The sequence below is a fragment of the Barbus barbus genome (assembly GCF_936440315.1).
Source record: "Barbus barbus genome assembly, chromosome: 30".
Lineage (NCBI taxonomy): Eukaryota > Metazoa > Chordata > Actinopteri > Cypriniformes > Cyprinidae > Barbus > Barbus barbus.
Genome location: NC_136758.1, coordinates 21647684 through 21662802, shown reverse-complemented (window position 1 = coordinate 21662802; position 15119 = coordinate 21647684). Strand labels below are relative to the sequence as shown.

Sequence of the window (15119 nt, the reverse complement as noted above, 5' to 3'; positions counted from 1 at the left end):
GTCTAGGAAGCAATGAGTTGTATTAGGAGACTGTTATCCATTAGTTTTTAATAAATTTTACCAAAAAAAAAAAAACCTGACAGATCGAATAGCTCTCATCCCAACCATTAAAATAGATAAATAACCTTCTGCACCTTCTGATCATGCCACAAAAAAGTGATGTTCATCCCCATTATTTTACCCAGTGCAAATATCTAGATACAGTTACTTGAAAAGCTTAAGATAACAGCTCTTGTTTTCATTTAAACTGATCAAAATGAAGTAAGATTATTAAAACAAGAACAAATGGGTAAAATAAAGTTTTCATACCCCACTGACAGTTATTTTTGTTCTTGTTTTAAGCATAAACACTTCATTTTGTTCAGTTTGTCAGGGCTTAATTTCACATTTGTATCTGAAGTATCTTGATCTAAGGATTTATATATTCATTTGTGATGGTAAAACAAAAGTACTGAGGAATATATTCATTTTTTGCAATGGATGCAAGATTTAAGGCCATGGGTTTAGGAATTTGAGACTTTCTGCTCTTATTTAATGCATTATGTTTGTGAAGGATTTTTTTTTTTAATTTAAAGACCCTGTAGAAATCCTGTTTATATAGTGTGCCACAGTACATACAGAAAATCTAAGCCTTGTTTTCATCTGTGTTAAAATTCCTGATTAAGGTCTATTGCTAAGTTACCACTGTTACCAACTGTTTAACTTTGTTCTGGCAATAAGAATAAAAAATACACTACCAGTCCAAAGAATGGACTTTTGTTTATCATGATCTCAAAAAAAACATCGAAAGCTTAAACTATTACACTTAAGTTCTTCAGATTAGTTTTATAGACAAATATACATTGTGCCTATGTATAAATGGATCTATGCATGTATGAATTGTTTAAAAAGGTGGCTACTTTGGTTTCGCTAAAATTTAAGAAGGTTTTTGGATTACTACATAACATGTGTGTTATTTTATATGGAAACAGTATTAATAAAGAATAAGTAGGTGTGTCAAAACTACATATTGACAGTGCATGTTGCAGACCTGGTCAAAATACCCTCATACATGCAAAATAAATGGTATCAGTTATGCTTATAGATTACCTCAGACTGAGTGACAGGTGTCTGGCTGATGCCAGCGTTTACTGACGTCCAGGAGCGGGCGGTGAGGACACATGCGAACAGCGGATAGAGATCCCCTGCGCCCAGACGCCTGCTGTAACGCTCGATGCCTTTCAAGTCTCCCTTTATCAAACTCTGCCACAGTCTGCAGTAGTCCAGCCTGAAGTCCTGGTTCAGCACCTTGGACAGAGACACCACTTGTTCTGTTAGTGTTTGTGGCATCTGAACTGATGCTTAAATGCTTAAAAGTAAAAGTGTGGCAGTAGAGTTATCAAATGAAACCATAAAATTAATGAATGTTCTCTAAACAAGTATCTCTAAACCCAAAAGATATTTCTGCATCAAATTCAGTGTATTGGTTGAGCTAAAATTGCAGGATCTAACTAGTCAGGATGTTCAAACAAACAGAGCAATATTTTTATAACCTTACAGAATCACGTTTACACTCTTTAAGGCGGTTTTTAATCCTTATCGACATTTATTTGATCAAAAATACAGTAAAAATTGTAATATTGTGAAATATCATAGCTGTATTCCATTTTAATATTTTCAGCTGTTTACCCTTTCTAATATGCTGACTTGCTCAGGAATAATTTCTTATAATTATTTATTTTGCTGCTTAATATTTTTGTGGAAATAACACTTTTTTTAGGATTCTTTGAGGAATAGAATGTTCAAAAGAACAGCATTTATTTGAAATAGAAATCTTTTGTAACATTATAAGCCCCTACTGTCACTTTTGATCAATTTAATGCATCCTTGCTAAATAAAAGTATTAATTTCTTACTAAAAAAATCATACTGACCCCAAAATTTTGAACAGTAGTGTACTTCTGAATGGTCACCAAATGTTACCATAAACTAATAATCCAAATATTGTGAGCTATCAAGAATCTTAGACGGCTGAGTAAATGGAAATTTGTGTTTCATGATGTTGTTAGCATTACAGAAAGACAGATGAGATTACTTGATAGTTGCTAATGTGAAATCTTGTGGGCCTCATTAACTGCTTCGGGTTAAATTAAAGGCCAGCAAATCCCTTATTGAGACAAACAGAATTCACTGGAATACCACTAGGACTACACCATTCTGCCACTCTAATTAATCAACACAGACCCAACCCATGGCTCTCAGCAAACTTAACATGACATACTATCAATTAGTGTTTTGGATCGAGAAAGTAACCAAATGTAATTGCTAGGACGGCTTTATCATATTTATCACCACATTATCTCCATGGATTTATTAAAAGCCACCACATCTTCTGAAAATACAGAAGTTCAGTGAACTACAGGAGAGTGTATATCGGTGTCTTTGCATATTTGCTTGTAATAAGAGAGATGTGGAAATATGCACTTCTTAAAACACACTAGAGCTTCAGGGCCACTTAAATGAAATGCTTTTAGTCTGCAGCGGCGCATACAGGCCTGAGTGTGCAGCTGACCTGGGAGCCAGCAGGTGAATAATGGGGTGTAATATGTGATGAATTTGCTTCTATGTCGAGTCTGTGGCCGCCTCGGCCGATGTCTTACCTGATAAAGGCCGTGATCGAGTAACACAATTTCCGTCTTATTGCTTTGAGGACACTTTCGCACCAGCACGTTGCCAGGGTGAGGATCGCAGTGCACGAATCCGTTGACGAATATCATCTCACTGTATATCTTGCCTAGATTCCTGGAGATCTAAGGAAAAGGAAGGAGAAAGGAGAGGAAAGTAAAGAAATGCATACTCATGCTGTATAGCAGCTTTATGTGAAACTGGTCTTAAAAGCAAAGATCTATTTAAATACTATTTTGTTTTGTATCCTATACTGAACAAAATAAATAAATAAATAAAAATAATAATATATATATATATAAAAATTCAAATGACTCACTTATATTTGACTGTGTGTATTACATTAGAACAGGAGGAAGTATTAAATATTAGTATAAAAGTCCAGACTAAGCTTTACATAATGTTTATATATATAATGATTTAAACATCATTTAAATGTAAAAATGTTAATAAATAAAATTTGAACAGTGTTACTTAGTAAGCTATTTATACTAAGTACAAATACTACAAACAAATATATATATTTGATATATAAATAAGTAATTAAAATAATAAGTAATAAGTATTTACTCTAGGTAATAAGCAATACAAATGGTTTAATATATTACAAATAAAAGCACTTTAAGTACATTAAAAATAAGCACAGCTATATAATGCTTACATCTTCATGTAAAATGTTTGTAAATATATTTTTTTAATAATAGGCCAGGGATAGCTTTAATTTCCTCAGATTTATAAGACTAATAAAAAAGTGGAGTGCATAACACTTATTAAAAGAAACAATCCAAGTAATCGACCTTTACTTACTTACTTTACTTTTGTCATTTAGCAGACGCTTTTGTCCAAAGCGACTTACAAATAAGAAAAAGTAACTAAAACTAAAAAGTTACAACTCTATAAATACTATCTACCCACATATTTAAGAAAATAAAGAAATTAAATAAAATTAACACATGCATATAACAACAACATTTCAATAATAAACATATCAATGAAAAAATTAAATAAAAAGCTACTACTATCCCTTGCCGGTGTCCCTGCCCGGTGGAGTCGCACGGTAGAGTCGATGGTCTTTACACTCTTTACTTTTTTACTTTTGTCATTTAGCAGACGCTTTTGTCCAAAGCGACTTACAAATAAGAAAAAGTAACTAAAACTAAAAAGTTACAACTCTATAAATACTATCTACCCACATTTGACCTAGAATCAAATAAAAAAAAAGACTTGCGACCTTTCTAAATAAAAGACATAGGGCCTAAACAATATTAAGAAATGGCAGAAATATAACATATAGCATAAATGTCCACTTCTATGCGGACAAATAAGGAGCCCATTTAAGATTACGTAAAACATTTCCCGAAGATGCCATGGCCCCAACAGATGAGAAAGTATTTATTATAAAACAACCCCCGATGCAATTATTCCACCCACTCTTGCTCTTTGAAGATAAGTTGTGATAAGCATCTCCCCTCAGCTGTGTTATAATGCAGAGAGCCAATGTGAAGTAGGATGAGGAAATGTCAGTCTGAAGCGCAGAGAATAAATCAAGCATCTATTCATACTCCCCTGGCTGGTGTCCACTTACAGTTTACCACAATAATTGGAATGAATTAATTGTTTAGCTTAATTGTTTCATTTTTCATTTATTTTCATACAGTAATTACAGGATAGCACACATTTCGTTGCTGCCTTGCAGGAATTGGTATTTTCTTCTGGAAATGCAAATGTAGCTTTGAAATGTATGAGAAAAAAAAATTCATTGGAATGTGGTGACGCATAGGGCATTTATTTGTCATTAGTTGATGTATATTCTGTGGCATGATACATACTGATCGTGCCCGGACAAACACGCACGTATATGATGCACGCAAATGTCTGGGAGTTTATGAAGCCCCTGTGAATTGTTGTGATTCATCGTAAATTGCTTTTCAAGATTGCGTAGCTCGCAAAAGCGGTGATCTAAATCCATTATGTCATCCAAAATGTAAAACAATGACAGTGTGGTGTGACTCAGACACCAGAGCCGCTGCTCTGAGCTGTATGAATGACCAAACACCAAGAGGCCGAATTTTCAGCAGCTATTTCTCCAGCCTTCAGTCAATATTCTTAAAGGGTATATATTCTTAAAGGGACAGTTCAACAAAAAATTTCAATTGTCATCATTTACTCACCCTTCACTTGTTCCAAACCTGTATGAGTTTATTTCTCCTATAGAACACAGCAAATTACATTTTGAAGAATGTTGGTAACCAAACAGTTGACGGTTGCCATTGACTTCAACAGTATTTTTTTCCATACTATGGAAGTCAATGGCTACCGTCAACTGTTGATGGTAGCCACAGGTTTGGAACAACTTGAGGGTTAGAGACAGAATTTTCATTTTTGGTTAAACTATCCCTTGGTGAACTTCACCAAACTTTAAAATCAACAGATTAACCCCTGTAATTTGAGTAAAAAAACAAAATATTAATATTAACTAAAGTGCGTAAAAAATGCAGAAAGGTCAGACAGTCAGATCCCTAAGTAACCCAAAGCTCACAATAATAATTACTATACTAAAAGCAATGCATCCTGGGATGGCAGAGGACCCCTAAAGGCCTGATTGGGCATGCATAGACAGCGAGAGGAGTTTTAGTATGCTGATAAACACTTTAGGATGCGGCGGATGAAAAGCTCATCAACAGTGCCCTTGGAGGGAAGAAGCAGACGAATATCCCCAAGGCAGGGTGCGTTGTGAAGGGTATGCAAAAGGCAGATTAAAAGGAGTTGTGTGGACCAAAGTGAACTTGATGCAAGAAAGTGGGTGAGGCTATTTAAAGGTGAAATGAGTAGTTTTATACTGTAGGTCATTGCTTGGTGGCCTTATCTGATTGCAAACAGAATATGAAAAATGTGTAATCTGTCATATTGTTGCTACAAACAAACAAAAAGGTAACAACTCATTAAAAATGCAGCTCTCATGTTCAGCCCGTGCAAAAACTACAAACTTGCCAGTTTATGCCATTTGTCTCTAAAAAAAAAAAAAAAAGTAGTGTTGCCTACACTTTGCTGCAGTCAGTACAAATAGTGAATGTTTAAAGTTGTTAAACTTTTACATTCATATGAAGATTTAATTTGCAAAAAATCATGTTTTTTCATTGTGCATTCCAATTAATCTCAATCAAACTGCACTTGGGTTATTTTGACTAGGTAAAAAAAAACGAAAACCCCCCCCCCCCAAAAAAACAGCTAACTAACACAATAAAAACATGATAACAATAAAAAAAAACATGATTTTTGAAAATGTTAAAAAAAAGTTATCTGTTTTTGCAAATAAACTTTTCATATATATGTAAATATATTGTGGAATTTTCTGGTGGTCAAATCTCAAAAGGTCAAAAGTCTTTTATGCTCACCAAGGCCTTACCTATTTGATAAAAAAGACAGTAAAAACAGCAATATTGTGAAATATTATTACAATCTAAAATATCAGTTTTCTATTTTAATATATCTTAAAATATAATTTATTCCTGTAATGGCAAAGATGAATTCTCAGCAGCTATTTCTCCAACCTTCACAAATCATTCTAATATGCATTCTAATATCATTCTAAACCATTCTCTCTTTATTCTGCTTAGTCATCACAGGAATTAATTATATTTTAAAATATATTAAAATTGAGACAGCTATTTTAAATTGTAATATTTCATAATATTAATGTTTTACTGTATTTCTGATAAGATAAATGCAACCTCAAATAAATGGCATAAGAGACTACTTTCAAAATCATTTAAAAAAATCTTATATATTTCAAACTTTTGAACACCTGTGTATACTTTTTTTTTTAAATGTGTGAAATTATATAAAGGTTAAGAAAAGAACCTTTTGCATTTACAATGACCACTGCCATCATTTCACTTTAAAAACAGTGCAAAAATGTAATCAATATCTCACAGAAAAAAAATTGCCAAAAAGATCAAATTCATCAATTGAGGAAATAGCCAGGAACCGTATAAGGTCACCAGGCTCTGCTAACCCCAACTGTTGGAGGGAGGCCATCGCGACAACAAATATTTGCCATTGATTAAAGAATGCGTCATTGAAGTGCAAAATTAGCTTGCAGCATTGCAAATAAAGGTTCTGTCTATCCTCCAATTCCTCTTCTCTCCAAGCCTCTCTGCTGACTTTCCAGGATCCCTCTCCGCTGTCTTCTTCCGCTGTGGTAGGAGTGAGTGCATGCAGAGAATAAATCATATTTTCTGTCCCATTTCACCAAACTGTTGAGTCCGTTTCCCTGGCAGCATCAGAGCACCGTCCATGGGAAGACGACGAGAGGCAAGGCTGCTCTGACACCTTCACCAGCACTGCATACCAAAGAAGCTGAGGGAAAAAAAGGGGGGCATTCCTGCCAGCGGCCAACACGTACACACACCAAATGAATGCGTGTCTGACGCGTGTTTGAAGTTTCAGCAGAAGGGGGGCTGACGCACCGATCACACATACATGCAGGCACCTAGTCAGAATGACTCAGCACAGGATTCCTTTAATGCTGGAGTCGGTGGTTTAGAAGGATGCCATCTTCACACTTCTGCTGCATGCTATGTTGCAAAGGGGGGTTCAGCCGGCATGGAGATCAGGGACAGGACAGCTCCTTTCAACAGCATGCTAAAAATAGCTAGCGGTTGGAAACGTGAGACGACTCCCACCTTCCTTTTGAACTCGTTTGAGGATGTGGTTCGTGTCACAGGACACAAAGAAATCACCTGCCAGAGAAGCTCTCTTTGGGGACAGAAAGATGCAGACGACAGAGAAAGGTGCCTTTGTGCGCATACGCGCACACGTGTTATTGCCTGCGAGGATGGCCTGAGCGGATGATGTCTAACTGAGCATTACCTGAACACAGCTGGCCTGTCGCGTCGCACTAGATTGAATTTTTTTCAGAAGGGACGATGCAATTACTCCTACTGGGGCTCTTGACACAGAATAAAAACTCTCCATATGGACCTCTTCTGCCGGCCGAGTGAATATCATGTCATTGTGGCACTGCAGAATGATGAGAGCGATAGAAAAACACCTGAAAGACTTTCTCTCTTTCAGGATCTGGAAAAAAGAGGAAGTGTTTTTTCACAACGAAAGAGGAAATTAACACAACGAAAACTGTTTTTTTGTCCAACACTCTTAAAAATAAAGGTTTCTTATTGGCATGATGTTTCCATAATGAACTTTCTACCTCTATGGAACCTTTCACAAAAGATTCTTTATAATTGAAAAAGGTTCTTCAGATAGTAGAAATGTTCTTCACACTAAGAAAAAAAATGGTTCTTTTAAGAACTTCTATGGGAAAATTGTACTGCTGCATTACTATGAAAACCCCTTTTTATAGCTTTCATAATTCTGAATGAAACAAGATAGAGGAGTACAAATGTAAGACAGGATTTCATTATATCCTTCAGGACTATTATAGTTTTTATTATTTTAATATTACTTTGAATCTATTTATATTTGAGTTGTGTTCAAGTCTCTGCCTTTCTCACACAGAACAACCTCTTGGACAGTAACCAATCTGGCTTCAGAAGTGGACATTCAACCGAAACTGCCTTGCTTTCAGTTGTTGAAATAAATCCAAGATGGCGCCGCTTTGTTCGGACGCCGTCCAGGTCGCTCCGTTAAGATTGTGTTTTTATCTACTTTTTTACTTAGTTTTACTTTCTCTTTTTACACATCTCACGTCGGCACTGATCACCTATAACAAAGAAACACTTTTGGACATTGGAAACCGCTACACCAACCTGTTTCAGGACACTTTATCCAGGAATCCAGCATGGCCTCTGGAGATTCTTCGGAACGCAGAGATGAACAATAACCCCCCGAGGCGAAGGATCAAGAAACACCGCGGGAAACGCGCTAGGATTCGAGATAGACTCAGGAAAAGGGCTCACAGTCCTCCCCTTCCGAGCACTCTGCTCGCAAATGTCCAATCCTTGGAGAATAAGATGGACGATCTTAGAGCCAGGATTAGTTTCCAACGGGACATAAGGGACTGTAACATCCTTTGTTTGTCAGAAACGTGGCTTTCGTCCATGGTCCCGGACACTGCTGTAATACCAAGTGATAACTTCTCTGTTTTTCGGACGGACAGAACAGCAGAGGCCGGTAAATCCAGGGGTGGAGGAGTGTTTAATGATTAACAAGAAATGGTGTGATCCCAGGAATATTTCAATTCTGTCTCGTTCCTGCTCGCCTCATCTGGAACATATTTCCATTATTTGCCGTCCATTTTATCTGCCCCGGGAGTTTTCAACGATCATTGTTACTGCTGTGTACATTCCACCAGAGGCGGACACCAGCTTGGCTTTGTCTAAACTTCACGGTGTGCTCAGTGGCTACATTAACAAACATCCTGACGCTGCCTTTATCATAGCGCGGGACTTTAACAAAGCTAACCTCAGACGGGTCATGCTGAACTTTCACCAACATGTATCCTGTCCAACTAGAGGACCAAACACACTGGATCATTGCTACACTCAGTTCAAGAATGCCTACAAAGCCCGCTCACTTCCGGCTTTTGGCAAATCGGACCATGCCGCCATTTTTCTCACACCGGAATACAAGCAAAGTGCTATGCTCTCCGACACGCAGTAAGAGCCGCTAAACACAGATACAGAGAGAGAATTGAGTCTCATTTCCAGCGCAATGACTCTCGACGGATGTGGCAGGGACTGAGGACCATCTGTGCCTTCGGAAACTAATCCTCCGCGGAGGTGAGAGCAGATCCGTTGCTGGCCGACGAGTTAAACACCTTCTTCGGCCGCTTCGATTGCAACGGCGGCAGCGCGTCTCTGCCGTCCAGCGCGTCAGGAAGCAGCAGGCAGAGCAGCGATGATCCTGTAATCACCGTGTCAGAGGATGAGGTTCGGAGGGCGCTAAAGAAAGTGAACGTCAGGAAAGCAGCCGGACCTGATGGGATAACCGGCCGTGTTCTGAGGTCCTGCGCTGATCAGCTCGCTGGTTTGTTCACGTCTATCTTTAACGAGTCCCTTGCTACCTCCGTGGTTCCCACCTCATTTAAAAAATCCGTAATAATCCCTGTGCCTAAGAACAATAAACCCTCTTGTCTGAATGACTATCGCCCAGTTGCCCTCACATCTATAGTCATGAAGACTTGTAAAGAGTCACATCTGCTCCTCCATCCCTGATACTTTGGACCCTCTTCAGTTTGCCTATCGCCCAAACAGATCTATGGACGATGCCATCTCTCACGTCCTCCACTCTTCCCTCACACACATGGACAGCAACAATGGGAATTATGTAAGGCTGCTATTCATTGACTATAGCTCAGCTTTCAACACTATAGTCCCCATCAAGCTGGCTTCTAAACTCACAGACCTCGGCCTAAACTCCTCACTCTGTGACTGGATTCAAGACTTCCTCACCGGCAGACCTCAAGTGGTGAAAGTTGAGAGGTAGATGAGGTAGAGAGACTCACATCATGGTGCCAGGACAACTGTCTCTCTCTGAATGTGAGCAAAACTAAAGAGCTGATCATGGACTTTAGGAAGAGACAGCAGCAGCCCTACACTCCTCTTATGATCAGTAGGACCCCTGTGGAGAGGGTGAGTAGCTTCAAGTACCTCGGTGTAAACATCTCTGAGAACCTGACTTGGACTACACACATCCAAACACAGGTTAAGAAAGCCAGGCAAAGACTGTACCATCTGCGACAGCTGAGGAAATTCGGGGTCTCACCAGCAATCCTGAAAACTTTCTATTCAGGGACCATAGAAAGTGTATTGACTCAGTGCATCTCAGTGTGGTATGGAAACAGCTCCAATCAGGACTGCAAAGCACTACAGAGAGTTGTGCGCTTAGCTGAGCGCATCTCAGGGTCTGCTCTCCCCTCTCTGCAGGACATCTACCTCAAACGCTGCAAAAATCCTACATTTCACTGCTGGTTATCCTACATTTCACTGCTGGTTATACTCTGTATAATTGTGTATGTGACAAATAAAAATCTTGAATCTTGAAAGTAGAGCTGTCAAAATGATCAAGGACTCAAATCACCCTGGTAACCGACTATTCACTTTGCTTCCATCTGGTAAGCGCTTCCGTAGCCTGATGGCAAAAACTGAGAGACTTAGGAGGAGCTTCTTCCCCCAGGCCATCAGGCTCCTAAACTCTAGAGGTTGCACTCTGTGTCATAACATCACTTGACTCCATGTTAACATCACTATTTCAATAGGCTATTCATAATTATTTCTACCTCATATGTTGCTATTTAAATACCCTGTACAACTTTTTTGCACATTCTTTTGCACATTCCTGTTATATTACTATTTATGTCAACAACATACTGACCTGCACATTTATATTTATATTTTGTTTTATCTTTTATTTTATTCTTTTAATTTTTTTTCTACTTTTCTTTTTCTTAATATTTGTCTATACAATTGCACTGTCCTTGGAGCAGGCCTTTGTAGGGCAGTTTATTTATATATATATATATATATATATATATATATATATATATATATATATATATATATATATATGTGTGTGTGTGTGTGTGTGTGTGTGTGTTAAGTTTTAGTTATTTTAATACATCAGGTTAACAAACATTTTTAAAATGTATTATTTCTTTTCTTTTATTATTATATATTATTATTATTATTTTAATTTAATATTTATTATTATAGTTTTTATAATTTTAATATTACTTTGAATCAGTTTTTTTATTTTTATATTTTCACATTTTTAACTTCCAATTTAACTTTGTTTAATATATACTGTGTGTGTATGTGTGTGTATTTAAGTTTTAGTTATTTTAGTACATCAGATTAACATTTTTTTTATTTTAGTTTAATTTTAGTTTAAGTTAACAAATAATCCTGGTATTATAAAGTAATTTCACAGGCAAAACGACATGACAAAGTTTTTACTTTTGCAAAATTAGACCTGGAGCATGCATTAAGGCAGTAAACTGCGTAAATTTTGATTTCAAGCTGACAAAAAACAGGAGGAGGAAACAATAATGACATGAAGCTCAAATACATAGGGTATTAAAAACTGGAATGACTAACCTCAAATTACTCTATTCTGGATGACCAACCAACTATCCACCCTTGTCCTAAGTCCAACCAAAAACCCCAAACACATCCGTATCATTCACATTCTCCGTCCTGGGCAACTGAGCTGATTACATCTGCTTATTTATGGAGACAATATAAAGCGAGTGTCATTGGATTTAACTCTAAAAAAGCAGATTTATTTAAACCTTCCTAATGTAATCTTGGCCCTGCGCTGATCAATACAAGGCAAGACAAAGAGAAAGGCTTTTAACAGAGCGCAGCACTAAATCTAATGAGCTGCTCTCCACGGCTGGCACATGTGCGGCTGAATTGGCAGATCTGTGAGGGAGATAAGAAGGTCCGGCCCTCTGGCATCATCATTCTTTCCCTTCCACAACCCTGCAACACAACATACACAAATGTCTATGACAAAAGCTTTTATTACCTGCAGGTCTAACCAACCTCTCTGGAACTTATGTATTCTTCAACAAGGGTTTATCGGGAGTTGGGCTAGAAAACAATGATTAAATATAACATGCATTAACATCTAGGGATCCAAAAAATATTAAATGTTTGCTGATGCAGATAAGTCGATAATTATTCTGTTAATTAAAATATATAAGTGAATTTCATCATAATTACACAAAAATACAAACATATATAAAATACACAAAATGGATATTAATTTTGAGATTTGCTAAAGAATACTTTCACTTTATTATTAAATAGCTAAAAAATAATGTAATAAATGTATATATTTTTAATTATAAAAATAAACTTAAAATAAGCAGTAATTATTTTCATAGTATGAATACATGGGCGTTTCTAATTCTATACTAATTTGACTGAACAACAAAAACTGCAATTGATTGTTTTATATGCTTCAAGTGGATTCATGGATTCACAGGTATTATTTCATTACAATATAGAGCATGCAACTAAAACAAAACTAAAATTGAAACAAATTAAATCCATTAAAACAGCCTTTCCTTTATTTTAAATAAAATACATGTATATAATATATATTTTTTTATTTTATAGCTGGCCAAGGCAGTATTTCCTATTTAAATTTTAGTTTAACTTGATGTACTAAAATAACTAAAATTGAACTAAAAACTATATAGGAGACATGCATTCCTTATTTTCAAATGGCCACTTGAAACAAATATATTTCAGCACTTTCTTTTGCAGCTAAAATTTCACATTTTCTGAAGAAAGTAAGCAAATGCCACTATCCCTCAGCATGGCCATCATAAATGCCATACATTTGTAGTCCTCTATGTAGGCATCATTTATGACATTTGGTCCGGGCTGATTAAACGTTATATGTGACTACGGCAGTTGAGTGTAGTTCCAGGGCTCAGTTAAAGGCCCGGGCTGAGCGTCAGGTACTGAAAGGAGTGTTTGTTTCAATCTGCAAGCATGTCATCCACTCTAAGACAAGCTGTCTTCTTTAATATCTTACCTCCGCCACGCTTGTCATTCGGGATTTCCTGTTAGGATGCCTCTGTTTGACCTAAATACTGACAACCGCGACGCACACATGAACAGAGCCAGAGAACGGCTCATTCCGGCACCTTGACACCGCCTTCTTCAAAAGGAGGGGAAAAAAAAGGAAAAAAGGACTGTGTTCATAATATCAATTATACACTGTATCATTATCCACAAGTCCCTTTCAGCGGGAGGATAAGCCAGCGCAGGCTTTTTGTACTGTCAGCGCCAAGCACTGTCGGCATGTAGAAACACGACTCACAGTCACCTTAAAGAGGACGAGCGGTCTGACAGGCAGAGCGCAGCGGAGCTGGAAAAAAAGTCCTCCATTACAAGCCGCTAATGCATAACAACACAGAGCATTACTGAGAGGCCATTTACAGTCCTGCATCCCATTAATCAGTGGCCAGTGGGAGAAAGAGCCACCAGCACCGCAAACAATTGATCTCAAAGGGATGCCGTCTTTCAATTATGGTAATTAATTACGTCTTTTCTATTTGTTATCTGGTGGGTTGGACAGGGATAACAGTGAAGAGAGAGCTCCAGTGTGTTGCAGCAGGAGACGACCACTGGAGCGCCATTCTTCACTGTCACACTTCAGTGTTTGATTGGACGAAGGGCACGATGAAAGATGGCGGAGAAACTTCACAGCTTTCTTTTGTGAGGCTGATGGTAAACAAGTGGTTAAAGGGATAGTTCACCCAACAATGAAAATTCGGTCATCATTTACGCACCCTCATATTTTTCCAAACCAATAATAATTTGTTTCTTCTGTTGAACAGAAAAGAAGATATTTTGAAGAATGTTAGTGACCAGACAGTTGCTGGAGCCTGGTAGCCAATGATTTCCAAAGTATTTTTTTTCTCCAAACTATGGAAGTCAATGGCTACAGCAAATATCTGGTTTAGGGCTGTCATTAACAATTATTTTGATAATCAAGAAATTGGTCAATTTATCTGATGATTAATTGAGGAATCGGATAATTATAATTAACTTGGTAAAGGCTCCGGCTCTGGAAAGTGCTCGTGACGTGTGTAGACATGATGTAAATAAGAGATTCATTGTGCAGTATAGAGAGCTTCACAGCTTTTTAGTGATTATATGGTAGCTCTATTTGCTCGCTTTTAGGCTACATATAATCCATTCAGAATTTGAACGAGTTTTGATTTTTGTGCTGTGATATAAATATGGGGATTCACTTTCGAAATAGTAGTGACTGACATACTGTAGTGATAAGCAATCGACCGAAGAAAAATTTCATTTGTTATAATTGGTGTGTATTATTATACCATGTAAATTAGACTAATAGATTAATTGAAAAAGACTTGATTTTTCATATCAAAATATTTTTGAAATTATTTGTAAAAATAATTACTTTTACTTTTCTCGCTATGCATTGCTATTCTTAATAGATAGTTTTGCAGCACTGCAGCTAGGGGTTGAAAGGATCGCAGCTGATCCGTGATCCATACGGACCAGGCCTCATGGTTCGGCAAGCATGTGATCCTCGGATTAATTGCAAAATTGAACCATAATAAAGTGAAAGTTTATCATTTGTATGTCCTAACACACTCAAGCTATTTTAAACCATTCCAGTGAAAAAAGATGCAAACGATTCATTACTAGTGCGCTGTTTTCTATGCTCACAGCCGCACACACAGAGAAGCAGTGCGTGATCTCCTTGCATATGAACAGACACATACACATTATGACAAAAATACCCATCTAGACAGTCATTCTGGTAAACACAGAGAGTTATTTCTTAAGTGAATGAAGTGGGGAAAGAAATCATATCTCATGTTGGATCCGTGCATCAGGTCTTAAAGGGGCAGCAGCTGCCGTCATTAATGCTAATCAACACAGCTTTGACAATGATTATTCTATATTTAATTCAGACAGTGAACACTATACAGTGTGATTT

At 37.2% G+C, this 15119-nt stretch overlaps 1 protein-coding gene across 1 annotated transcript in view; it reads right to left on the bottom strand.

The window, feature by feature from the left end:
- Positions 1-15119, bottom strand: part of LOC306850308 (aarF domain-containing protein kinase 1-like) — a 119291-nt gene that overhangs the window by 24834 nt on the left and 79338 nt on the right. The window contains exons 8-9 of the mRNA XM_079385874.1: positions 2639-2788; positions 1090-1287 (exon numbers count right to left, since the gene is read on the bottom strand). Coding sequence (XP_079242000.1) covers positions 1090-1287; positions 2639-2788 — 348 coding nt within the window. The remainder of the gene's footprint in view (positions 1-1089; positions 1288-2638; positions 2789-15119) is intronic.